General features: G+C 41.0%; 1 protein-coding gene across 4 annotated transcripts in view; it reads right to left on the bottom strand.

Moving 5' to 3' along the window:
- The window catches only part of ubr3 (ubiquitin protein ligase E3 component n-recognin 3), a 333,307-nt gene that overhangs the window by 39,059 nt on the left and 267,567 nt on the right, over positions 1–26,681 (bottom strand). For all 4 annotated transcript variants that reach the window (XM_080199025.1, XM_080199026.1, XM_080199027.1 and 1 more), the window contains 2 exons: positions 24,081–24,186; positions 18,067–18,167 (listed from right to left, as the gene is read on the bottom strand). In XM_080199025.1, the coding sequence (XP_080055151.1) occupies positions 18,067–18,167; positions 24,081–24,186 (207 nt within the window). The remainder of the gene's footprint in view (positions 1–18,066; positions 18,168–24,080; positions 24,187–26,681) is intronic.

Below are 26,681 nucleotides of genomic sequence, written 5' to 3'. Positions count from 1 at the left end.
CTTGCAAGAAAAAGTTTCATTTTCATTTTAAAATAAAGAGCAGTTGCTGCCTGGGGCTGCTAGATAAAAGAGTGTCTCTTCCTCCTGAGGCTTTCTGAAAGCTCCAAAACTGGTAATCTATGTCAAAGCAAGTGTGTCTGTGTTTTGCTAATTAATTTTAAAAAGGATTTAAGTCTATAAGAGAAATACTGTTTGACTGGAACAAATATGGATAGATCAGCAATTATTTCTTGTCATGTTTAAGTATTGTTCAATTGTTAAAAGTTAAGCTAATTCATTTGTTATAGTTAAACTGTATTGTTAAATAAAGATAGTTTTGACAAAAGCTCCCTAATTAGTTAGTAGAATCATGCCTGCAGTGAAACATCCTATCCTCACGTTAATGTCAAAACAGAAAAATTGTTGGGGTCTAGTCTGGCTTCATACTATACCTTGGGGTTTCTGATGTACTAACCTAACAAGGGAACCTGTAGATGTAATGCTATTGAATTTTCAAAAGGCATTTGATAATGTGCCACATCATTGACAATACAAAGTAAGAGCTCAAGGCGTAGGAGGTAACATGTTAGCGTGGATAGAGGAGTGGTTAGCCAACATGAAGCAGAGAATACAGATAAATGGATCATTTTTGATTGACAAACTAACTAAAGGCTTAGTGCAAGAAACAGTGCTGCGGCCTCAACTATTTACAATTTTAGGGGAATTTCACATTAACTTCATTGCAGTATTGATGTAAGCCTTACTTGTGACTAATAAATAAATTTATCAATGAATTGGATGAAGGGACCGAATGTATAGTTATTAAATTTGCTGATTACAACATTGGGTAAGAGATTAAGTTGTGAAGACATGTAGTCTGCAAAGGAATTAATTGAGTAAGAAATTGGCAGATATTAAGACATTGGCAGAGTATAATGTGGGAAAACGTGTACTTGTCCACTTTGGCAGGAAAAATAGAAAGCAATACATTATTTAATTCGAAGGATATTGCAGAACTCTTGTGGTACACAAGGATTTGAGTATCCTGCTACATCTGGTTCACAAGCATCCTTTAGGAAAGGAAATTTGCCATCCTACATGCAAGTCTAGACCCACAGCAATGTTGACTCTTTAATGTCTCTCGGAAAGAGCCTAGCAAATCATTCAAGGGCAATTAGGGATGCGAACCAAATCCTGGCCTTGCTGGTGATACCCACATTCCATCAAAGAATAAAAGATTATCACAAGAAGGTAGTACGTAGTATAGCAAGTGATTAGGAAGACAAGTGGAATTTATCATTTCTTACAAGGGAGATGGAATATAGAAGTAGGGATGTTTTACTACAGTTGTACATGGCATTGGTGAGACTACAGCTGCAGTATTGTGTAAAAGGTTTGGTCTTGTTACTTAAGAAGATATAATTGCATTAGAAGCAGTTCAGAAAAGGTTCACTCTATTGATTGTTTCCCCTGTCTGGGGAGTGTGGGCATAGACTCAAAATAAAGAGAAAGCCTTTTAAGACTAAGATGAGGAGGAATTTCTTTATTCAGAGGATGGTGAACTTTTGGAGTACCCCCGAGGCTGTGGCTGCTCAATCATTAACAGAAATTGACAGATTTCTAGATACTAATGACAACAAGGAATATGAGGCGAGCGCGTGAAAGAGGCATTGAGGTAGACTATCAGCCATTAACCAACTGAATGGTGAGGCAGGCTCCATGGACTGAATGGCTATGTTCCTATGATTCCTGGGATGAAGGAATTATCTCATCAGAAAAGAATGGACAAGTTGGGCCCATATTCATTGGAGTTTACAAGAATCAGAGGTGATCTTTTTGAAACATATAACATCTTGAAAAGGACTTGACAGGGTGGATGCCTAACAGGACATTTCCTTTGTGGAAGAGAGACTAGAACATAAGGGCACCATTTAAAAATAAGGGATTTCCCACTGAAGACGTAGCTGAGGAGAAACCTTTTCTCTCAGAGGATCATTGTGGAATTCTTTTTTCTAGAGAGTAGTGGAGACAATCATTGAATATTTTTAAGGCTGAATGACGTAAATTCTTCACTGACAAGGAAGTTGAGGGGTAACGGGGGTAGGCAGGAAAGTAGAGTTGTAGCGACAATCAAATCAGCCATGATGGTTATCAAATAATAGGGCAGGCTCCAGGGCCAAATAGCCTATTTCTGCCCTTACTCAGTACGCTTGCATCATGAAGGCCCAAACAAATGGTTTTGATCTTCCCCAGGGGCAGTTTTGATCTTCCCCAGATGCTAACAGATAGTTTCATAACATAGCGGTTATTGTTTGGCTGAGAGAAGAAGAGGTAGATCAGGATATTGTCAGCATACATATGGAAACTGACCCTTGTGCTTGTGGGTCAGAGTAGCACATTGATGAAGAGAAGGAAGGGGCCCACAATTGATTCTTCAGGAGATGTGCTGATTGAATTTGCATAAATAGGAGCACAATAATATAAGGGCAACTGCACTTCATTTATAGAGCGCAGAAGGATGTAAAAAACATCATTGTCAGATTTCTAAAATATCTGGTTCTGAGATTACACACAATTTCATCAGTCGACTGTTCAATACAACAGTGTACTGCCCTGTTTCAAATGAGAAATTACAGATATTGCAGAGTCAACAAAAGCAATGAATCAGATGACTGATGAGCATGGAAGTAGAGTTTAGTAAGCTCTTTGAATATACTAATCAAAACCAATACTTGGGTCACCTAAAGTAAATCACATACCAATTAAACAGCTGAAAACATACATTACTAAGAATCCAGCTTTATGAAATGTTGGCATATTCTGGAAACAAGAGGTTTAATACTTTGACTTCAAGGTGGGAATTAAGAGAATCATTAATACCATAGAATGGAGTATAACACAATAAATCAGTTTGTTCTGAAATAAAAATGGTGATTGCGTGGTTATTTATGCAATTGAGATAGCACAGCAGTTTCCCATTCGTCAGCATGTCTAAGATTTGATCAAATCTTCATTGCAGCTACTGATCTGTGACTCTCTGATCCTTTTTATGCATGAGTATATTTGCTGCTTTTCACTTCAATGAAGCATCACCTGTTACTGTGAATAGCTGAAACATTTTCAGAATCATTCCATGGGAACAAATATAGATATGGCTGGTCAAATTAAATTGCTGGTCAATTGTGTCCTTCAAGATGTTGATGCTGGAGGCCTCACCAATTGTGATGCCATTAAAGATCAAGGGGGAGGAAGCTGGGAATCTTACTGCAAATAATCATTGCCTGACATTTGTGGCCTACAGATGTTACTCATCATTTGTCAGTTCAAGCCTGTATGTTATCCAGGCATTATTAAAGGTTGACATGAGTTTTTTATTATCTGAATAGAATCGAACGTTTTAGGATCATTAGTGAACGCAGTATTGCTGAATATGAAAGTGCAGTTCTCACAGTGGTGCCTCGGTGGCATTAACTGGTAATGTATGTGCATTCCTGTTTGTCAGGTACGATTCCAGTCTCTGAAGTGTGTTGCCAGGTTCCTTGAGTGTCATGCTTAAACAATCATTCACACCATCTATTTTTTGCTGTTCAGCATTGGCAATAATACACCTAGGGGGAGATTTCTGAATTTGCTCATGGTAACCAGCCAGGAAGCAAAAGGTGGAATTAAAGCAGGTATATTTTAGTCGAACATTACAGATGATTGGTTCTGAAAGGATGTTTTAGTTCAAAGAATATGATTAGTGCTTAATTCTGTGCGTTGTCTTGGGAATAATATTTGTAATCATAGTTTGGAGTGTAAGGTAACTTTATCACCCTGGTCTCACTGAAAGAAATCAGTCAGGGCCAGATACTTAATCCACTGAAAATAACTCACAGATGGCAAGCTAATCAGGTTACAAAAGAAGAAATGATGACAAGTCTGGTCAAAGGCTACAATGCAAAGTTACAATTCATATGCAGAACCACTCACTAAAGCTGCTGTCTTGTAACCAGTTCCAGGAAACTATTTTTCTTCATTCTTAACTGGTCACAGAACTGAGAAAAGTACAATGAGTGTAAATAATTGTAACATTTTGAATTTCATTTGTATTATGGAAGCTAAAAAAACTATGTTTTTTTAACTTTTGAGGCAAAGTGGTATACATCACTTTTTGCAGAGATTTTAGAACATTAAGAAGATTTCAGTGGATGTTTTTCCCTTTCCTTTATTGGGTTTCCCAAACAGAAGTAATTCTTGTCAAAGGGCATGAGCATGCCACCTCATCAAAAGTCTCTGCCACTATTGCTTTGAAGCCAATACTGCCGAAGTGACTTTCCCTCTAATATGTGCTTACTACATGAGGGACATACCTGGTACCTCTTCGTGACAGTATAGCAGTGATGAGTCACTGTCAAGGCTTTGTTTTCTTGTAAGGAATGAAACAATTTCCTGAAATAGCAATGTGATTCACCAATGTGGAATAGTGCTTCTGTGCTCTCAAAATAGCTAATTTTAAAGCCTCTGATAAAAAGACGTCAAATCATTACATTGGCATAAATACGTGCAGATAAAAATCAGTTACAGAGCTGCCAACAGTGAGTAATATATGTGAGTGAGGAGGAGTCAAACTAGCAAAATAAGATTTTTAGTTAGAATATTTTTTCACCTAACGCAATTGTCAAATTACTATTACCTAGCTGAGGCCAAAGACACATTTTTTTCTGCTGTTTATTATTTTCATTCAAAATAACTTCCACTGCTATCTCTGTTTACCAGTTTCTTTGAAATACTCCATATCATTAACCATAAATGGATTTTTCTTAAAAGTCTCAGCAATTAATATTTTACAACATGATTACCAAAGGAAAAATACAGAGCCAATGGAAAAAAAAATGAAAGAATTGTTCTTTCATCTCTCAGGCTTGACACCAAAACACTTTTCTGTGTTTGCACATTTGAACAGTTTCATCTCATTTCCTTTTGGAGAAATCCACACCATCAAAAACAAAATGACAATTTGGCAATCTCATAGATAGGAAATAATTTTGGTTAGTATGGGAAATGGGGAAAAAATGCCCAAGTCAAGACAGAGGATACTGAAAATGTCTTTCTGAGGTTACGTTCACATTACTGAACAGAGTTCAGCTTTACTTAGAATCTAGCTTCGTTATTGTAATAATACTTCATCAGGAACACAGGGATATTTATTAATAAGGGAAAATTGTTTGGAGGCTATCAGCCCCCTGGCTGCCCCAGTTTCTATAAGTCTTCTGCCTAATAGAGGACTCCAGTCCCCGGGGTGATTACGCACTCTCAGTCCCAATTGGTCCCTCAAGTCAGTGTTGTCTTTAAAGGAACAAACACCACAATTACCGCATCCCTCCTCCTCTAACTCTTTTACATAATATTCAATAACCAAATTACTCAAGCCCAAATTCTAAGTAAACATTTTGGACAATTGTAAATCAAGTCTTTGAGAGGTTTTTTCTGTAGTAATTCTGCTTCTTGTAGTAATTCTGTTGTCTGAGATGCTTCCACAGGATTGACATTAACAGGAACTGCAAACAACAAGTACCTATTCTGGCACAGGCAGTTCATTACTATTTGCTTGCAGGGAGTCATCAGTAATGTCTATAACAGGTCTATCTGCTTAAAGGGTCAAAATCATTTCTTGATGGCAACACTGACTCCTGGAGCATCTACTTACTCTTCAAGTGATCCATAGGTTTACGAACAATCCGTCCCTCCATGTTTATTGAGTAAAACAGGAGTTCTGGTACAGGGGCAAAAATTCCCAGTTCCTAACTTGATCAAAGTTTCGAATAATGACACTATGTCATATTATGCACAAATTTTTTTTATTATTGTTGCAGTAGTGATGGCACATTGATGAGGTTTTCAGGCTCAAGTGTCATTGAGTCATAGGAGTTTACAGCATGAAACAAGCCCTTCTGCCCAACTTTTTATTAAATCCCGAAGCTAATCCCAATTGCCTGCATTTGGCCCAGATCCCTCTATACCCATCTTACCCATGTAACTGTCTAAACGCTTTTTAAAACACAAAATTATACCCACTTCTACTACTACCTTTGGCAACTTGTTCAAAACACTCACCACCCTTTGTGAGAAAAAATTGCCCCTCTGGAAACTTTGGTATCTCTCCCCTCTCACCTTAAACCTATGCCTCTAGTTTTAGGCTCCCCTACCTTTGGGGAAAGGTATTGACTATCTACCTTGTCTATGCCCCTCATTATTTTATAGATCTTTATAAGTTCATCCCTCAGCCTTCTACGCTCCAGAGAAAAAAGTCCTGATCTATGCAGCCTCTCCTTATAACTCAAACTATCAAGACCCGGTAGCATCCCAGTAAATCTTTTCTACACTCTTTCTTGTTTAATAATACTCTTTCTATAATAGGGTGATCAGAACTGTACACAGTATTCCAAGTGTGGCCTTCCCAATGTCTTATACAACTTCAACAAGACATCCCAACTGCTGTATTCAATATTCTGACCAATGAAACCAAGCATGCTGAATGCCTTCTTCACCACTCTGTCCAGCTGTGACTCCACTTTCAAGGAGCTATGAACACGTACCCCTAGATCTTTTTGTTCTGTAACTCTCCCCAGTACCCTACCATTAACTGAGTAAGTCCTGCCCTGGTTCAATCTACCAAAATCATCACCTCGCATTTATCTAATTTAAACTCCATCTGCCATTCATCAGCCCACTGGCCCAATTGATCTAGATCCCATTGCAATCGGAGATAAACTTCTTCACTGTCCAATATGCAACCGATCTTGGTATCATCTGCAAACTTAATAACCATGCCTCCTATAGTCTCACCCAAATCATTAATATAAATATCTTTAAACATAAACGTCCTTAAACATAAACACTTTTATTGGTAGGCATTAACTATGTACAGTCCCAAACATGGTCTTGCGCAGAGCTCTTCCATACAGGCTTGCTGCTTTTCTATTTGTAAGACTGTTTTAGCAACCTTATTCTGGCACGTAATCTCAGCTTCTTTTCCTGTCAGAATTGTTGATTCTGCTATCAACTTCGATGTTTTTAAAATCGTCAGTTAATTTCTCATTATCAGGTTTCCTTCTTCAAGCTCTTATTCTCCAGATTCAATTCTTCATTGGACTTGATCTTATTTTCTGGTTGCTTTTCATGGAGTTCAGCTTATTCCCCATTGTCTCATTAATTCTCCCCCTCCTTGCTTCATTTTGTCAATTTTTGCAACTTTTTTCAAATTTGTTGCCACTCATTTCATCTTGTTGTTTTAATGTCTTCTCTAGAGCTTTAGTTCTTTTTGCTGATTCCTCTTGATGTTGAACAGTTCTTTGATTCTTTCAAAGTCTTTAATTTCTGTGTTTCTTCCGAGTTGAATCCACCATGTTCTCACTGAACATATGCATTTCACAAATGGAACATTCATTTCTACTTGTTGTCACTTCAGCTAAACCCGTTTTGGCTTCACTATTCATCAGGTCAGTCTCTGATGAAGTGTACCGCACTTCTCTCGTTGTTCTTCATTTGGGGTGTCTCAATGCCTCCTTCCAAGGTCTTTCGGTACCCTGTTGCTTGGGTCTGCCGTGCTTCTTCCATGAAGTCTTCATTGCCTCCTCCAAGGTCTTGCATTGCCTCTTCCTTGAAATAATCATTCGTTATAGACCTTTTTTTGGACAGTTGCTCTATACCTGGGGTCTCCTCCAATTTTCCTGTCCATTATCTGCAGTTTCTTCTTGTGGTTGCTAATTTAAATGCACTGCCACATTAAATGTATTACCATCTTAAATTCAGGACCTCTCTAAATAAATTACCACCTTAAAACTCTCAACATGTTTCAACAGCTATCAGCCACATTACAGATCCCTGGGGATTTCTTTTCAATCACTGAAAAACACTGCTCTGTGGACTCTTTTTTATTCTTAAAAAAAGCTCTGCAGCAACTTCTTATAAAATTTAAGTTCCACTTTTCCTTAAAGATAAAATCACAGCCCTTGCTTCAGAGAATTATTTTCTCTCCATTTGTTTCTATAAAGTTCTAAACACTTGACTGTACCGGCCAATCCAGGCTCATTCTGTATTCGGCCTTCAGGACCTGGCAATATCTCAGCATCTCAATTTTTCTATTCGCCCAAAGACAGACAGACAGGTGAGTATTTTCATTCTTCAGACTTCAATTAAAACAGAATACTCAGTGCTGGGCCACAGGCAGTGTCATCAATAACTCAATTCCATTCTCCTCACCAATGCAATGATGCAAGCTCACAGACTTTGTCAGGGACACAAAGGGTATTCATTCATAAGGAAAAACTGTTTAGAGGCTGGCCATCCTATTCCCTGTAAGTCTTCTATATGCCTTTTCGATGTCTTCTGCCCAAGAGAGGACTCCACCCCCTGGAATGATCACCTACTCGAAGTCCCAACTGATTCCTTAAGCCAGGTGAATCTTTGCTGTGTTGCCTTTAAAGGGACAATCACCACAGGTATGCATGATCTTAGAGCATTCAATGCCTGCACGAGGTATCAGCAAGTGAAGATGTCACCACTGGGGATATTAAGCAGATTGCTCAATTTAATAAGCAGAGAAATGCATCTAAAATATAAATTAAATGGTGGAATAAGCACCTGACTAAAAGTGTACATGACTATTATAAAGCAAACATTGTTTCCAAGTGATCACATATATTTCAAGGGGAAGCTGTGCAACCTGCATAGGAGAAGCAGGTAAGACTAACTTAGCTGCTGAAGTGATGATATAAGGCTGAAGTCATCAAACACCATTCTCACCTCTTCTCCCACCTCAGTAAAAAATGCCTAGGAACATTAATTTACCAGATCAGATAAAGGAACTGACAATGCATTCTGATCACAAAAGAAAAGCATCAATGTGCACCTTAACAAGGATATCGTATCTCCTCTGATACCTGGTTGCACTTTAACCTTGTTTTTACTTGGTCTATATGACACAGCTTAACATTTCTTGTTCAATGGAGTAGCCTTATTTGCAAACCAAAATCTGTAAAATGTTGTTATTTTGTAGATGCTGTATGTATATGTGCCAGCATGACACGATGCTATGGCAACTAGGTCATAGGCTTTGAAAGGAGGCAGACAGCCAGTTCATACTTCACTGCCTCCAAATTTGTTCCCCGAGACCTGCTCGAGGTGTGCATACATCCTGTATACTTCAAATAAAAGTGCATACTGATGTTTTAATGTTGTCATTAGCACAGTAAAGAAGTGATCTTACAGTGACAATATTGTAACTGTTATGTTCCTTTTCCTCCAATTATTTCTGTTGGATCTCACTTTCTTTACCAAAATAGTTTATGCCTTGACCAATATTATTACGTTCTTGTATAAAACATTATTAAAATAGAGCATTTGTGCACATTTCCCTAAACTGGGTAATGAGAGTTTCAACTAAAATGGAAGAACAACTGAATCTTAAAGATCATTATTACTTCATTTATACTACTAACAATCCGTTTTTTCTGATCCTATTATCCTTTCGAATTCATCCTCTCCCTTTCTATTCTAAAAAGACCTGTTGAACAACACATCATCCTTTAACAAAGATCAACAGGTCTGCATCAACGTGCTAGCTAAAATGATTTAATACAATTTTCCTCAGAGAAATGTGGTTCCAACATCTCAGTTAACCTCTTTCATTTCCATCTGACGCCAGAAAAAGATTCAAGTTTCAACAGTTCCCAAAAGGCAAGGCAAAATTTTAGGGGGCGATCATACTAAATGTGCTGATCAAGGGAGTAAGGAGACTTTCAGACTCATTTTTGGGTGAGTTGAAAAATGCAATCTTATGATACATTGTCAAAAAACAGAGCCAGGATGAGTTTCTCGCCAGGAGGAGCCTATTCTCAACTAAAGAAGTCAGCTGCTGAGCTCTGAGATGCAATTGCGTAGGCACCCTGATCTCCCAGTGTACACAGTGTACTGGGAGATCTCCTGTCAGCTACCCCCCCCCCCCCCCCCCAACTGACAAAATCAACATCAGGACCCACCATTGATCACTCCCTGTGCTGGGCCCTGATCACTGGCCCAGCTGATCAACCCGCACCCCCAATCCCACCCTGGTCCAATCAACCTCCCTCTCTACAGAACTCTCCCTCCCTTGCCTACCACTATCGTGGCCCCCTTTAAGGCCCTGCCCCCAGCACTGACTGCTGGGCAGCCCCAGGGTGCCAGTGATAGACTGGCACTCCCTAAGGGGCACTGCTCAGTCTTGTTCTTAACCACCCTGGGGGCTTCCCTGGCAGGAAGGTTGGCTAAGGCTACTGGGGAGACTTTAAACTAGAAAGGATGGGGGGAAGGAATCGAGATGAGGTGGCTTGGGAGCGAGGAGGTTAGCTCGCAAATAGAGAAGGATTGTAGACAATGTAAGAGGGAGGATAGACGAGTGATGAAAAAGGGGAGCGCTCAGACCGAAGGTTTGAGATGCGTCTATTTTAACACCAGGAGTGTGGTGAATAAAGTGGATGAGCTTAGAGTGCGGATCGCTGCTTGGAAATGTGATGTGGTGGCCATTGCAGAGACTTGGATGCCTAAGGGACGTGACTGGATACTTCAGGTGCCGGGTTTCAGATGGTTCAGAAAGGACAGGGAGGGAGACAAGTTGGGGGGGGATGGTGTCACAGCTGATTAGGGATAGTGTCACAGCTGTAGAGAAGGTGGATGCTGTGGAGAGTTTGTCTATGGAGTCTCTGTGGGTGTAAGTTCAGAACAGGAAGGGGTTGATAACTGCTGGGTGTTTTCTATAGGCTGCCCAATAGTAACAGGGATGTTGAGGAGCAGATAGGGAAACAGATCCTGGAGAGATGTAGTTATGACAGAGTTGTCATGATGGGAAACTTTAATTTCCCAAACATCAATTGGAATATCCCTAGGGTAAGGGGTTTAGATGGGGAGGAGTTTGTTAGGTGTGTTCAGGAGGGTTTCCTGACACAGTATGTGGATACGCCTACAAGAGGAGAGGCTGTACTCAATCTGGTACTGGCTAATGAACCTGGACAGGTGTCGGATCTCTCAGTGGGAGAGCATCTTGGGGATAGTGATCATAACTCTATCTCCTTTACGCTAGCATTGGAAAGAGATAGGATCAGGCAAGCTAGGAAAGTGTTCATCTGGAGTAAGGGGAAATATGAGGCTATCAGGCAGGAAATTAGACAAGTAAACTGGGAGAAGGTATTCTCGGGGAAAAGTACCGAAGTAAAATGGCAGATTTTCAAGGAATGTTTGTCTGGAATTCTGCATGACAACGTTCCGATGAGACAGGGAGGTTTTGGTAGGTTACGGGAATCTTGGTGCATGAAAGTTGTAATGAACCTAATCAAAAAGAAAAGGAAAGCGTACAAGAGGTTCAGAGAGCTAGGCGATGTTTGGGATCTACAGGAGTATGTGGCTTGTAGGAAGGAACTTAAGAAGGAAATTAGGAGAATGAGAAGGCCTTGACAGATAAGATTAAGGAGAACCCTAAGGCATTCTACAAATATGTGAAGAGTAAAAGGATGAGATGTGAAGGAATAGGACCTATAAAATGTGAAGGTGGGAAAGTTTGCACAGCACCGGTAGAAATAGCAAAGGTGCTTAGTGAATACTTTACCTCAGTATTCATGATGGAAAAAGGTCTGGGTGGTTGTACTGCAGGCTTGCGGCGAATTGAAAAGATTGAGTATGCGGACATTAAGAAAGAGGATGTGTTGGAAATTTTGAATAGCGTCAAGATAGATAAGTCACCGACACCAGATGGGATGTACCCCAGGTTACTGTGGGAGGCAAGGGAAGAGATTGCAGAGCTTCTGGCGATGATCTTTGCATTGTCGATGGAGACAGGAGAGGTTTCAGAGGATTGCAGATGTGGTTCCTATATTCAAGAAAGGGAATACAGGTAGTCTAGGAAATTACCGACCAGTGAGTCTAACCTCAGTGGTTGGTAAGCTGATGGAGAAGATCCTAAGGGACAGGATTTATGAACATTTAGAGAAGCTTAGTATGCTGAAAAGTAGTCAGCACGGCTTTGTCAAAGGCAGATCGTGCCTTACAAGCCTGGTTGAGTTCTTTGAAAATGTGACTAAACACACGAAGGAAGAGCAGTAGATGTGGGTTATATGGACTTCAGCAAGACGTTCGATAAGGTCCCCCATGCAAGACTTCTTGAGAAAGTGAGAGGACGTGGGATCCAAGGGGCTGTTGCCTTGTCAATCCAGAACGGGTTTGCCCGTAGATGGGTCTTTTTCTGCATGGAGGTTGGTCACCAGTGGAGTGCCCCCAGGGATCTGTTCTGGGACCCTTGCTGTTTGTAATTTTCATAAATCACCTGGATGAGGAAATGGAGGGATGGGTTGGTAAGTTTGTCGATGACAAGAAGGTTGGTGGTGTTGTGGATAGTCTAGAGGGATGTCAGAAGTTGCAGCGTGACATAGATAGGATGCAAGGCTAGGCAGAGAAGTGGCAGATGGACTTCAACCCAAATAAATGTGTAGTGGTCCATTTTGGCAGGTCAAATGGGATGAAGGAGTATAATATCAAGGTTAAGACTCTTAGCAGTGTAGAGGATCAGAAGGACCTTGGGGTACGGGTCCATAGAACTTTTAAATTGGCCTCGCAGGTAGAAGATGTGGTGAAGAAGGTGTATGGTGTACTGGCCTTCCATCAATTGAGGGATTGAGTTTAGGAATTGGGAGATAATGCTGCAGCTTTTTAAGACCCTAGTCAGACCTCACTTGGACAAATTTACTGGAGTTCTATGAGGATGTGTCTAGGGCAGTGGATAGAGGAGAGCCGGTGGATGTGGTCTTTCTGGATTTTCAGAAGGCGTTTGACAAGGTACCTCACAAGAGGTTATTGCAGAAGGTCAGGGGACATGGAGTTGGGGGTAGGGTGTTAGCGTGGATAGAGGATTGGTTGTCAAATAGGAGGCAGAGAGTGGGGGTCAATGGGTGCTATTCGGATTGGCGGTTGGTGACTAGTGGAGTGCCCCAGGGGTCGGTGCTGGGGCCTCAGCTATTTACCATTTATATAGATGATCTGGAGGAGGGAACCGAGTGTAGGGTGTCGAAATTTGCTGATGACACCAAGATTGGGGGAACGGCAAATTGTGCGGAGGGTGTGGAGAGTCTGCAGAAGGATCTAGATAGGCTGGGCGAATGGGCCAGGAAATGGCAAATGGAATTTAATGTTGGCAAGTGTGAGGTGGTCCACTTTGGTAGGAAGAATGGTAGGAAGGACTATTACTTACGTGGCGAAAAACTGCAGCAGGCGACGGTGCAGAGGGACCTCGGGGTCCTTGTGCATGAGTCGCAAAAACCCAGCTTGCAGGTGCAGCAGGTGGTCAGGAAGGCAAATGGGATGCTGGCCTTCATAGCGAGGGGGATTGAATATAAAAGTAGGGAGGTCTTGCTGCAGCTGTATAGGGCATTGGTGAGGCCGCAGCTGGAGTACTGTGTGCAGTTTTGGGCGCCGCACCTGCGCAAAGATATTTTGGCCTTGGAGGGAGTGCAGAGGAGGTTTACTAGGCTGATACCAGAGTTGAGGGGGTTGAGCTATGAGGAGAGGCTGAATAAACTAGGCTTGTACTCGTTAGAGTTTAGAAGAATGAGGGGAGATCTCATTGAGACGTATAAGATGATGAATGGGATGGATAGGATAGAGGTGGAGAGACTCTTCCCGCTCAAAAAAGACAGTAGGACTAGGGGGCACAGCCTCAAGATAAAGGGGAGGCGGTTTAGAACGGAGTTGAGGAGGAACTTCTTCATTCAAAGGGTGGTGAATCTCTGGAATTCTCTGCCCGTTGAAGTGGTGGAGGCTGCCTCGCTAAATATTTTTAAGAAGCGGGTTGATGGGTTCTTGATAAGAGAGGGGATTAAGGGTTATGGGGAGAGGGCGGGAAAGTGGAACTGAGCCACGACAGATCAGCCATGATCTTATTGAATGGCGGGGCAGGCTTGAAGGGCTAGATGGCCTACTCCTGCTCCTATTTCTTATGTTCTTACTGTGCTCAGTTCTGGTCGTCTCATTACAGGAGGGATGTGAAAGCTATTGAAAGGGTGCAGAGGAGATTTACAAGGATGTTGCCTGGATTGGGTGGCATGCCTTATGAGGATAGGTTGAGAGAGCTCGGTCTTTTCTCCTTGGAGAGACGAAAGATGAGAGGTGACCTGATAGAGGTGTATAAGATATTGAGAGGTATAGATCGAGTGGATTCTCAGAGGCTTTTTCCCAGGGCTGAAATGGTTGCTATGAGAGGACACAGGTTTAAGGTGCTGGGGAGTAGGTACAGAGGCGATGTCGGGGTAAGTTTTTCACTCAGAGGGTGGTGGGTGAGTGGAATCGGCTGCCGTCAGCAGTGGAGGAGGCAAATTCGATAGGGTCTTTTAAGAGACTTCTGGATGAGTACATGGTACTTAATAGGATTGAGGGTTATAGGTAAGCCTAGTAGGTAGGGATATGATTGGCGCAACTTGTGGGCCGAAGGGCCTGTTTGTGCTGTAGTTTTTCTATGTTCTATGTCTAATGGTCTCCGACCGCACCGGCAAGGCCATCACTTTTGGTCCCTGTTGTATTTAAATTATTTTATGTCAGGAATATTGAAGTTGGCTTCGTGCTCATATTTTGCTGGCAAATCAGTGTTGGTAACATGGTGTGAAACAAGAACTAGATGTGAACCTAATTTTTCACCTCTTGCTGATCTTACCCGTTTACCTCCCAGATCAACTGGCAGGTCAAACCAGTAAGATCACCCCGCTTGATATTTCAAATATTTCAGAACCTGATATACTAAGAGCTTTCTAGATTACATAATTTATTTTCTCCTGAGGAACAAATATTAGACCTGTTGATACATCTTTTACTCAACTACATTCTGCATAACTGGGGGAAGAATGAACATTTCAAATGTGCAGAAAGTCTGAATTCAGCAAAAATTAATTCCAATATCTATAAGAAAACAATAATCATATAACTGAAACTTATATGCAAAAGAGTGGGAACGAGAAAGAGTTAAGGACAGAGCAAAAGAGGGAGAGGGTATAAGATGGAAAACAGAAATTTCAAATGAGGCAGTGCAAAATAACCAATAACTGGATACTAGATAGTCAGACTCTAGGAATGCTTGATCCTGATACTGAATGCAAGAAATGTAAAATGTCCCAATGGTGAGTACTAGAAACCCTCACCTTAAGTACAAAGATTCAACTAAAATATTAATATTTCACAAAAAAATTATTGCTTAAATAACAATGTGCTGCTCTTTGATGCTCTTTTTGCTTACTACATTGATTAAACTTTAATTTGTAGCTATTCAAAGTGGTTATTTGTGAGGAAGCCAAATGTTGGATGAAGCATGAAAACCATTTCATCTTGCAGGGTGCAATCAAATTCAATTTGGATTGGAGAGATGAAGATGCACATTTTTTTCAGCTGGAAGAGTCCTGAACAAAATGAACTTCTGTAGAGGATATTATCCAACAGTGGAAAAGTGCTAATAATGCAATACTAAATTAGAAATCTGACCTGAAAGATCAGAACACTAACTGGTTTTCAAAATTATTACTTACCAGAGCAGTAGAGACTGTCCACTGAAATTAAGGATAGCATGCAATGTGAGAAGAGAGGGTTTAATCTGTGTCTACCCTCTGAATTGGGTTCACTAGTAAAACTTTCAACTTGTATCTGACATCCCTAAACTTGATCAACACAAAAGTTCATAAAAATATTGAAAAGCCTGAACAGAACTAAGAAGTACAACAATATTCAACAAAACCATAAACTTAGAGCAACAGGGATGACTTCCCAATCACACATAAATTTAAACATAAAATATTGCTCCAATGAGAAATAATAGCATTGCAATGCAAAATATATATCAGTATATCAATGCATTCATGTTTTGAGTGAAATGTTAAACTGAGGTACTATCTGGTTTTCCAGATGGAATCCCACGGCAATATTTCAAAGAGGAGCAAACGTGTTATTTCTGGTGTCCTAGCCGATATTTATCCCTCAACGAACAACACAAAAATTGATCATCACATTGCTATTTGCGGGATCTTGTTGTGCACTAATTAGCTAATTCATTTCCTACATTGGTACAGTGGCTACATTTCAGATATACTTCATTGACTGCAAAGTGATTTGAGAGTCCTGAGGTCATGAAATATAAATGTAATCCTTTCTTTTAATATTATTGTATTCTAATGTAGATTAACACTACAGTAACAATTGCCAATCTATTTAATAGCGTTTTAGTTTTTATTATTTAAACATACAACATCCTGAGGGGAGCTGACAGGGTGGATGTGGAGAGAAAGTTTTCTCTCGTGGGAGAATCTAGAACTAGGGACCACTGCTTAAAATAAGAGATTGCCCATTTAAGACAGACGAGGAAAGAAAAATCTCTAAGAGGGTTGTGAGGCCTTGGAATTCTCTACCTCAAAAGGTGGTTGAAGCGGCGTTTTGCATATCTTTAAGGCAGAAGTAGATAAATTCTTGATAAACAAAGAAGGGGAGTTGGGTGTAAGGTTATAGGGGGCAGGCAGCAATGTGAAGTTTGAAGAAGACATTAAGTATAAAGCAAACACACACAATTAGCTACACATCTCCAACCATGCAACACGCTGTCTGGTATTGAAAACATTAATGATATGGAGTTTGACTTTCAATAAAGTTCACCTGGCATTTGATGCTCCCTGCCAGCAGAATGCATTCATAAAATAATCCTCCAATTATTTTTACTTTTTAATCCTACATGCCAGATTTGTGGGTATATAGCTGGACTGTGTGTTTGCCCTCCTTGATTCCACCAAAGATCAAGTGAAACTGTGGCAGTTCTGCTTCACTACTTCCCTCCATCACCCATGTTTCTAACCGAAATGAGGAGCACCTGATTCTGATGACAGTACATTTACAGTTATTATGGGTTACACAATACATGCAGTTAGGTATACAGCATGTCTGGAGACAGTTGTTACCAATCAAAGCTTTTTTTGTGTGTTGACCCACTCGCCTTTTCTCCAGTCCACCACCTCTCCTGCTGCCCCACCCCCATCTACATTCACACTCCTAGCACCAACAAATGTTCTGACCTCCATCACGAAGTCCTTTCTGTAATAAAACACTCAATTTGCAGCTGTGCCTCTTTCTGATGGGATCAGATCAATTTTCTTTCACAGAATGAACAGTGAGATAGCATTTACTTTGGTTTAATCAATGTAGGATGGGAAAAGATACCAATTCTCATCCATCTGCGAAGAAGACAATATGATTCCCATGGTTCCAGTCAGGGGCAAAAGAATGGTTGAGTTCTCCTCTGCATGGTGGCAATCTTTGCTTCCAAAAAAGCTAATTGTTTCAGTATTTCACATGTATGATGCACCATTATTCAAGACATACCCACATGCAAATTCAACATGTGCAATAGTCTTTTTTAAATTAGTTACTAAATTAACTTTTTTTCCCTAAAGGAATTTCCAATTTTAAAAAGAAGCTGAACAGATTTATTGAAATTGATTACTATAACCAAAGACCTTTGTAAGTTTGCATTCATCACACATCCTGCGCTGCCTCCGGCTATGTGTTGACAGTACATGTCGCATTCAGTAAGCATTACTGTAATTGTCATTTTTTTGTGTACAGTCTCTTATTATACATGATTGCTGCAATTGTGACTGCTAAAATTCAATGTAAATTGCTATCTTTATCCCTCAGGCACTGAGTTAAGATTGAAGGATCGTTTAGATCACAGTACTGTTAACAGATGAAGGTCATTGAAAGGACATTACTTCACTAATAAAAGGAAACCCACAACAGCTTTCCAACCTTCTGTCCTTTTTTGTATTCGCAAGCTGATAGCAAGGTAAAGGGACAGACAATACTGATAAGTATGCCAAGATCATACCAAAAATCTTTTCAGTGCAAATTTGTGCATGAAGATAAAGTGTCATTAATTTGCTACATAAGCATTTGCTCTAATTGTTTGTTACACTCAAGGTTTAATCAGTGTTCTTGGAGCTTACAAAAATGTCCTTTTAAAAGTTCCACACAATCTTCAAGGGTCTAAAAATTAATACTTACCTTTGTGTAATTCTTGTGGCATAGTTAAAACAAGAATGAGCAGGAGAGATGAAACATCCCGGTATAATAATGGCACCTCTGGTTTCTCGTCATCGCATATTCTGAAAACAGAAATTAAATCATTATATACAGACAGTTGATTGAATGGCTGTTTTACACAAACTGATCACTTTAGAGTTTGTGAGATGATTGTTAATACACACAGCCTTGTTATTGTAGATTTCAGATTTCATCTGCTTCAAATGAGTTTCATTATGCAGTTGACCTTAAACAGTGAATTACTTTTCACTTGAAAGACAGGCTCAAGAAAACAGAGTAGCCTAAACAAGCACTGGCTTCACAATAATTTTAATTTTAAAAAACTGATTAAATAAAGCCCATCACCACACCCCAGTTTTCTTTTGTAAATGATGAAAGTTTGTTATCAATAGATTGTCTTGGAAATTTAGAAAAGCTTCATTAGCTACCTAGGATACTTAAGCGCTATTGATGTCAAATCAGATTTGAGTTAGTGATGAACTCCTAAGCTACAGAATTTGAAAAATCATAAAAATCATAGAAACCCTATAGTGCAGAAAGAGGCCATTGGGCCCATCAAGTCTGCATCAACCACAATACCAATCAGACCCTACCCCCATATTCCTACATATTTACCCACTAATCCCTCTAACCTACGCAACTCAGGACACTAAGTGGCCATGCTGAAATTGCCCATCAACCTAATCCACACATCTTTGGACTATGGGAGGGAACCGGAACACCTGGAGGAAACCCATGCAGACATGAGGAGTATGTGCAAACTCCACACAGACAGTGACCCAAGCCAGAAATCAAACCCAGGTCCCTGGAGCTGTGAAGCAGCAGTACTAACTATTGTGCTACCATGCCGCCCACAAATGTTTTATCGACTGAACTGTTCGCACCGTAAACCAGCATAAACATTTCCGATCTTACTATACTGGAAATAGCAAAGTAGTTACGAGATTTGTTACTTGGGAAAAAATATTCGGTATAAAAATATTCAGTGCGACGATCACTATCATACCCAGGAGACAACTTATCAATTTGATGTAAACCGGCCACAGTTTGTAAACAGTTGTGCTATATGATGTGGTTCATGAGTAAGAAGTCTCACAACACCAGATTAAAGTCCAACAGGTTTATTTGATAGCACACCGGGAGTGAGGGGGCGCAGACGAAGGGACGAGGGGACAGAGTGGGGGGGGGGGGGGGGGGTGGGGAACAGAACAGGGGTGACAGAATGGGGGGGTAGCGGGGGGGCGAAAGGAGGGTAGAGGGGGGCGAAAGTGGGTAGAGGTGTCAAAGGGGAGTAGAGGGGTAGGGGGGCGAATGCAGGGGAGAGGGGGCGAATGGGGGGGAGGGGGAGCGAATGGGGGGGAGGGGGAGCGAATGGGGGGGAGAGGGGGCGAATGGGGGGGAGAGGGGGCGAATGGGGGGGAGTGGGGACAAAAGGGGGGGAGTGGGGACAAAAGGGGGGGAGTGGGGACAAAAGGGAGGACAAAAGGGGGGGAGTGGGGACAAAAGGGGGGGAGTGGGGACAAAAGGGGGGGAGTGGGGACAAAAGGGGGGGAGTGGGGACAAAAGGGGGGGAGTGGGGACAAAAGGGGGGGAGTGGGGACAAAAGGGGGGGAGTGGGGACAAAAGGGGGGGAGGGGGGACAAAAGGGGGGACAAAAGGGGGGGAGTGGGGACAAAATGGGGGACAAAATGGGGGACAAAATGGGGGAAGTGGGGACAAAAGGGGGGAGTGGGGACAAAAGGGGGGGAGTGGGGACAAAAGGGGGGGAGTGGGGACAAAAGGGGGGGAGTGGGGACAAAAGGGGGGGAGTGGGGACAAAAGGGGGGGAGTGGGGACAAAAAGGGGGGAGTGGGGACAAAAGGGGGGGAGTGGGGACAAAAGGGGGGAGTGGGGACAAAAGGGGGGAGTGGGGACAAAAGGGGGGGAGTGGGGACAAAAGGGGGGGAGTGGGGACAAAAGGGGGGGAGTGGGGACAAAAGGGGGGGAGTGGGGACAAAAGGGGGGGAGTGGGGACAAAAGGGGGGGAGTGGGGACAAAAGGGGGGGAGTGGGGACAAAAGGGTGGGGAGTGGGGACGAAAGTGGGGGGAGTGGGGACGAAAGCATGGGGGAGTGGGGACGAAAGCGGAGGGAGTGGGGACGAAAGCGGGGGGAGTGGGGACAAAAGCAGGGGGGGACTGGGGACGAAAGCAGGGGGGGACTGGGGACGAAAGGGGGGGGGGGAGGGAGCAAAGAGGAGACCCAGGGAGCAAAGAGGAGACATCTCTACTCCTGTTCTTAATTTGTCTCTTTGAAAGAAGAATTTTCTTTCTGGTTTTCTACGACCAACTCTTTTGTCCTCTGACAATCCTTGCTTTGCTGATCTAAATGTTCTGACGAAGGGTCATCTAAACACAAACTGTTGGCTCTACTCTCTCTCCACAGAAAAACATCGTTTTTCTGTCTATGCTTGCTTCATTGATGTCTGGCCATGTGACAAAGAAAGGGATAACTTTATTGTAGCCCAAAAATGCTTCTACTTTACATTCAAAGAAAAGCCAAAGTAGATGGTGTGCAACCTGTTTCCCTGCTGAAAGACAAGCTCAATGTGATCTTCTCCACCTTTTCAGTTGTCGGCTAACTGGAATTCTTTCAGGATCAGGTCATTATGATGAACATTAACATGGCTTGCATCCATAAACAGTTCACTGCAATGAACGTTGGGTTCAACTAGGTTGATGTGCAGTCCAGAGGATAATTGATTTTTCAACAAATTGTTGATTATGTTTTTGAGGATTACCTTCCGATGTGAACTGCAGTAGAGCTTGATCACTTATCTTTCCCCTTCCTTTTTGGATATGATAACTAGTCCCTGGTAATAAATGCCACATCCACCTTTAAGATTTTCTTTGAGGTCCATGATACTGACTTTATGCGATATTAGGGCTGTCATTGCATTAGCAAGTATATTCTCTTTCAGGAAGTGCTCCAAAAGGTTCTTCACTACACTACTGAGGTCAGAAGAAAGAAATGGTACATATACATGTGTCAGTTTAAGAATCTGCCAGTAAAGCCTCCAGTTCACTTGCTACAGAGATGAAAAATTCTCCTTTGGTCTCAATCAGTAATCTTTAGCTGCTTCACATATTGTTTCATGTGTCTTGGTCTTTGGTTTGGTGATTTTGCCAATTTTTGGTGGCCTCAACATATTCCTATAGTTGTGGTCTAATATAAAGAGCTGGTCACATCATGCTAACATTTTTAAGCCACCTGTGCCTGCAAAATGACATTCACGTGGGACAGAAGAAAAGGTAACATGGTGGTGAAAGGGGGCAGCTTATTAAAGAGTTAAATACTGTTCTCTGTAGCAGTGACCAGGAGATGCCTAGGGTTTGGTTATTCAATTGTTGTGGGTCAATGTAGGAATGGTATTCTATTCAAAACGTTTGAAGACCTGGGTGCAAAGAAAAATGCAGAACATCAAAGATGTTCATGTAACAATCTATGGATTGTTACATGAGCCACACAAAAGATTATTAGGCAAAATAAGGATTCACAAAATTGAGGATAATATATTAGAATGGGTAGAAGATTGGTTAATGAACAGGAAGCAGAGTGGGCATGAAAGAGACATTTGCAAGCTGGCAGACTGTGATTAGTGGAATGCCACAAGGATCAAAGCTGGGCCTTCAATTCTTTATATCAATGACTTAGACAACAGAGCAATATATCTAAGCTGGCATATGATGTAGAGCTAGGTGAAAGCAGAAGTTGTGAAGTGGACACAGAAAGGCAACAAAGAGATACAAACAGGTTATGTGAGTGCGCAACAGAAATTACACCTGAAATATAAAATGGGAAAGTGCAAGGTCTCAAGGCCAGAGAAGCAGAATTGTTTTTAAAAGAGATGAAATTTGTAAATGTTGGTGTAGAGACACACTTGGGTGTGCTCATGCAAGGCATTCAAAGTTAGCATGAAGGTATAACAAGCAATTTGGAAGGCAAATTGTATGTTGGCCTTAGTTGCAAGGGGATTGGAGTATAGGAATCAAGAAATTTTACAACAAGGCAGGGCTTTAGTAAGACTGCACCTGGGATACTATCTGCTATTTTGGCCTCCATAGTTAAGGACATACTTGCAATGGAGGCAATACAGTCTTATGAGAAGATTATTCAATGATGAGTAAATTGGGCCTATCTTCTCTGAACTTAAGAAAAATGAGAGGTGATCTCATTGAAATATACAAAATTCTGAAGGACCTTGATAGATGCTGAAAGGTTGTTTCATAAACTGTGGAATCTAGATTATGGAGCTGCAGTTTCAGGATAAACGTTTGATCATTTAGGACTGAAATAGAGAAAAATTTGTTCACTTCAGAGTTGAAGCTTTGAATATCTCTACCCAGTGGATTATGGATGCTCCATCGTTGACTATATTTAAGACTAGGATAAATGTCTCTCAGGGAATTGAAGCCCAAGACTGGCCTAATCATATTGAATGGCAGAGCAGATACAACAGGCTGCATGATCTACTCCTATTCTTATGAATAATGAGCTGAAGAATGGGTCTAAACCATACATTGACAAATAAGTTGTTTTATTCTCTCCACACTGAAAACAAGCAGCAATCTCACTGGCTGGGAATGCCAACTCAAACAAGTTGGAAACATCCTCTGTAGCATTAAAAGAATAGTGTGCTTCTAACACTTTCAGTCTCCACAGAACTTCAGATTTCAATATTGTTTGAGGGGGTGAAGTAAGATGACAAGATGTTGATGGTGCAGTTTGTAGACTATTTCTGTTTCTAGGCCTAAAATATGATCAGACAGACCTTAATGATGCAGAAGTAGATGCACCTTCTTTGATTGTCATAGCTGTGCTTTTTGCCAGTCAAATGACTCTTCACCACTACCTTGCCCATATCCTCAATGTCAAGAGGCTTCTGACATGTGGCACACTTAACCTTGGGAGGATATAGGTCTTTCATGATCCAAGGTGTGAGGTTAGGTTTGGTACTGCATTTAGTACATTTTTGCATTTTCTAAGCTTTGGTCAACCTTCTTTAATAAATAAAACAGAATGACCTCAGCATTTATGAAACACAATCAGTAAATAATTAATTACGAGTTACTGTTGATCAAATTCACAAAAAAATCGTCTGATGTATTATCTCAAGTCAGGATATGATCCATATTGATGATGACATTTTCAGTTGGTCTCATACAGAAGATTGGTGCAGTGCAAATGGGTCTTCACGATAGACATGCAACATCATTTGAGAAGTTGTCTCCTCCAGATGCTTGTCCTACCATATCCTGCTCCAGCTCTGAAGAAGGCACCCACCAAGTTTGCACCTCCACAACTGATACCAACAAACACACTTCTCCTCACAAGAGGCAAGCCAGAAAGCAAAGACTGGGGAACTATCGCATGCTACTTGGCCCACTGTTCTGACAATGTCCAAAGCAGCCAATCAACAGTGGTAATAGGAGATCAGCCAGGAGGAATACAAAACCTGCACTGGATTCCAGACATGTGACCAGGGATGGGAGGAGGGAGAAAGAAAGAGAAAGGGAAGGCAAGAGAAGAGAGACCAGGTTGAGAATGGGAAGGCAAAAGGGATGGGGAGGTAAGAAAGAATGAGGAGTCAAGAGAGAGAGAGAGAGCATGTTGGAGGCAAGGGAAAGAGCTGATGGCGAGAGGCAAGGAAGGTAACATGTAGACATCAGAAACAGGCAAATTTGTGACCATATTCTAGCTTACCGTGGTTAATAGTATGGGAGATCAAGCAGTTATTTATTAGAGTTAGACAAGAAAAATTAGAGAAAAATTGCTGACCGCAGCATTACAAAAATCACCACGTGTGCAAACCTGAGGATCTAAAACTAGTCAGAATAAATGCCCTGCTACTAATAGTATTGCTTGAAAAAACTATGCAGAGAAAATTCTTGAAGAATGAATCTTGTGCAAAATAGGAAAATGGTAAATGAGGACTCACCCTAAATCAACAGGCTGTGTGAGTCGTGTAAGTCGGGCCCAGGGATTGTAAGCAGAATCAATTCTATAAAGACGCATGTGCATTGCTAGCACATGCAACAACTGATCTGAAATACAAAAAAAAACATTTTCTATAGTACAAGATACAACAGAATTCTGCATTCCCAATTTTTCCACATTCTCAAATAAAGAATTATTCTTTAATATAAAAAAAACTTTCTTGCGCATAACTTCCAGCTGATTAGTGGATGAATCAGTTTTAAGATCTTGCTATATTTACTATACCAAACCACTGAATTGCAGTAGCAGTTTTTCTAGTTCTGTTTATTGAATATTAATCTCTTAAGTAAATACAAATTAGGCAATATCAGGTTGGTGTTTTAATTAAAATTTGTTTAAAAGACTCATACCAATAGACACCTGAAAAGTAGATACTATGTTATAAGTTAAGGAGCAATAAAGCTCAGACATGAGCTGGAGAATTTCTTGCAACAGTGAAGAAGAATTATGTAGAACGAAAAATTCAGCAATTTTTCACATATTATATAAAAGTATACTGGTTTCCACTCTGATAGCAAACAGAAAATACTTGTATCTCAATGTTGTAATATGATTTCAATGGTGAGAGGAATAGTATAAATTTCTGAGTTCAACGTTTTATCATGTTAATCACAACAAACGTATTCTAGCTTCATACCAAGATAGTCATATCAGGATCAGTGCTGGGAATTTCCACCATGAGTTATCCCAATAGCTGCCAGAACCTAGGCACAAACTTCAGAGAAATGTAAGCATGGTTTCGGCCAATCTTCCAGAGTTATTGTAACCAATTAGCTAAAACTTTGAAGAAATTCCCAGCATTGTTTCAAAGCATTGGTCATCTACAAAAAGAGTGATTGCCAGCTCAGTACTTTCATTTCACCAAGCTGTATGCAATAAAAAGTTTTGAAGTACACATATTTTCTCCCAACACCTATTTTCATCCTCTAACAAAAGCCTTTTATCTCTAAAACCTGGTTAGAACACATCAAACCTCCATCGAATACAATCTTCATTAGTTTATGCAGATTTATAATGAAAGTCCAATTACCAATTGCATGTCCAATACAATACTTCTAAACAAAATATACACAATTTAAAAGCGTTCCCATTAACGATTTTAGTTGTTTTCAGTTTTCTTAAGTCTGCATTTCTCAATGTGAAAGTTCATATTCATGTCACAATAAAAAAGTTAATATACACCTTATTCATTCAAAAAAAGAGTTAGCACTGCTGTCTCACAGCTCCAGGGATCCGGGTTCAATTCTAGCCTCGGGTGACTGTGTAAAGTTTGTATATTCTCCCCATGTCTGTGCGGGTTTTCTCTGGGTGCTCCAGTTTCCTCCCCCAGTCCAAAGATCTGCAGATTAGGTGAATTGGCAGTGCTTAGTGTCCCAAGGTGTGTAGGTTAGATGGATTAATCATGGTAAATGTGTGGGGTTTACAGGGATAGGGCGGGGGAGGAGGGCTTGGGCAAGATGGCCTTTTGGAGAGCTGAGGCAGACTCACTGGGCCAAATGGCATCTTCTGTACTGTAAGGATTCTATGATCCTATGAAAATACTATGAAATCAAAAGTACATGAATTAAAGTCGAATGTAGATGAACATAGAACATTACATTAGAACATTACAGCGCAGAACAGGCCCTTCGGCCCACGATGTTGCGCCGACATGAAGGCAATGTTGTGAGCAACGTCTTACCAGCAATGTCAGCATTACACCTGGGCCTATCTCTGTGATCAGAATCTCTTGATGACGGGGTGACTCGCAGTTCTTGCTCCACTGACAGGCACTCCGACCTTCTATTTTTTTTCACATAAGCCAGCATTGAGGATGCAAATTTACACATGTAAGTTGTGGGAAACAGTAAGGATACTGGTCTAACGCGATCTGAAATAGATGGATAGTTTTGTCCTACAAGCAACCAGTGCACAATCCTTCCTGAGTTCTGTGAATTTCGCTTTTTTTTTGTAAACATAGTCTTTGCTGATTCAAAAAAAAAGTGAAATAAATAGATCACGTATCCAGTCAAAGTCTTCCAAGCTTATGGAAGGGAAGTAGCATTTGAACTTCTGTGTTTTAAGATGTATGGTGATGATGCTGAATATGGTTTTGCCAGCAGGATTTGCAATGCCAACTTGAACATCACAATCGACTCACTTGTCACTTTCTCCTGCCAAAAGGTCAGTTTTGAAGCCTTGAAGCCTAGATGTGGCAGTTAGAATGTTCTTGTTTTCCCTGCATTTTAACATTCAGCTCAATCAGATGGCTGAATTTATCTGAAAGATACGCAAGCTTAGCACATCGAGATGCATCACACATCAAATCTTTGTGTGGCAATCACGCAGAATCAAAAATTCTTTCAGTGCATTATGGAGTTTACAAACACAAGAGAGGACTCTCCTCCAAGTTAATCATTGCACTTGTGTGTGCACAAGTAAACCCTGGTACTCTGCTCCCATCTCGTCGCACAAGGTAGCAAACAAGTGCAATTTCAAAGGACATTATTTTATATAATTCACAATTTTCACTGTTTGGTCCAACACCGCAGTTAACTCAGCT

The sequence above is a fragment of the Carcharhinus amblyrhynchos genome, chromosome 11, assembly GCF_965287045.1.
Source record: "Carcharhinus amblyrhynchos chromosome 11, sCarAmb.v2.hapA, whole genome shotgun sequence".
In the NCBI taxonomy this organism is placed as follows: domain Eukaryota; kingdom Metazoa; phylum Chordata; class Chondrichthyes; order Carcharhiniformes; family Carcharhinidae; genus Carcharhinus; species Carcharhinus amblyrhynchos.
Note: the sequence above shows the minus strand (reverse complement) of the source record. Positions and strands in the feature narration are given on the sequence as shown.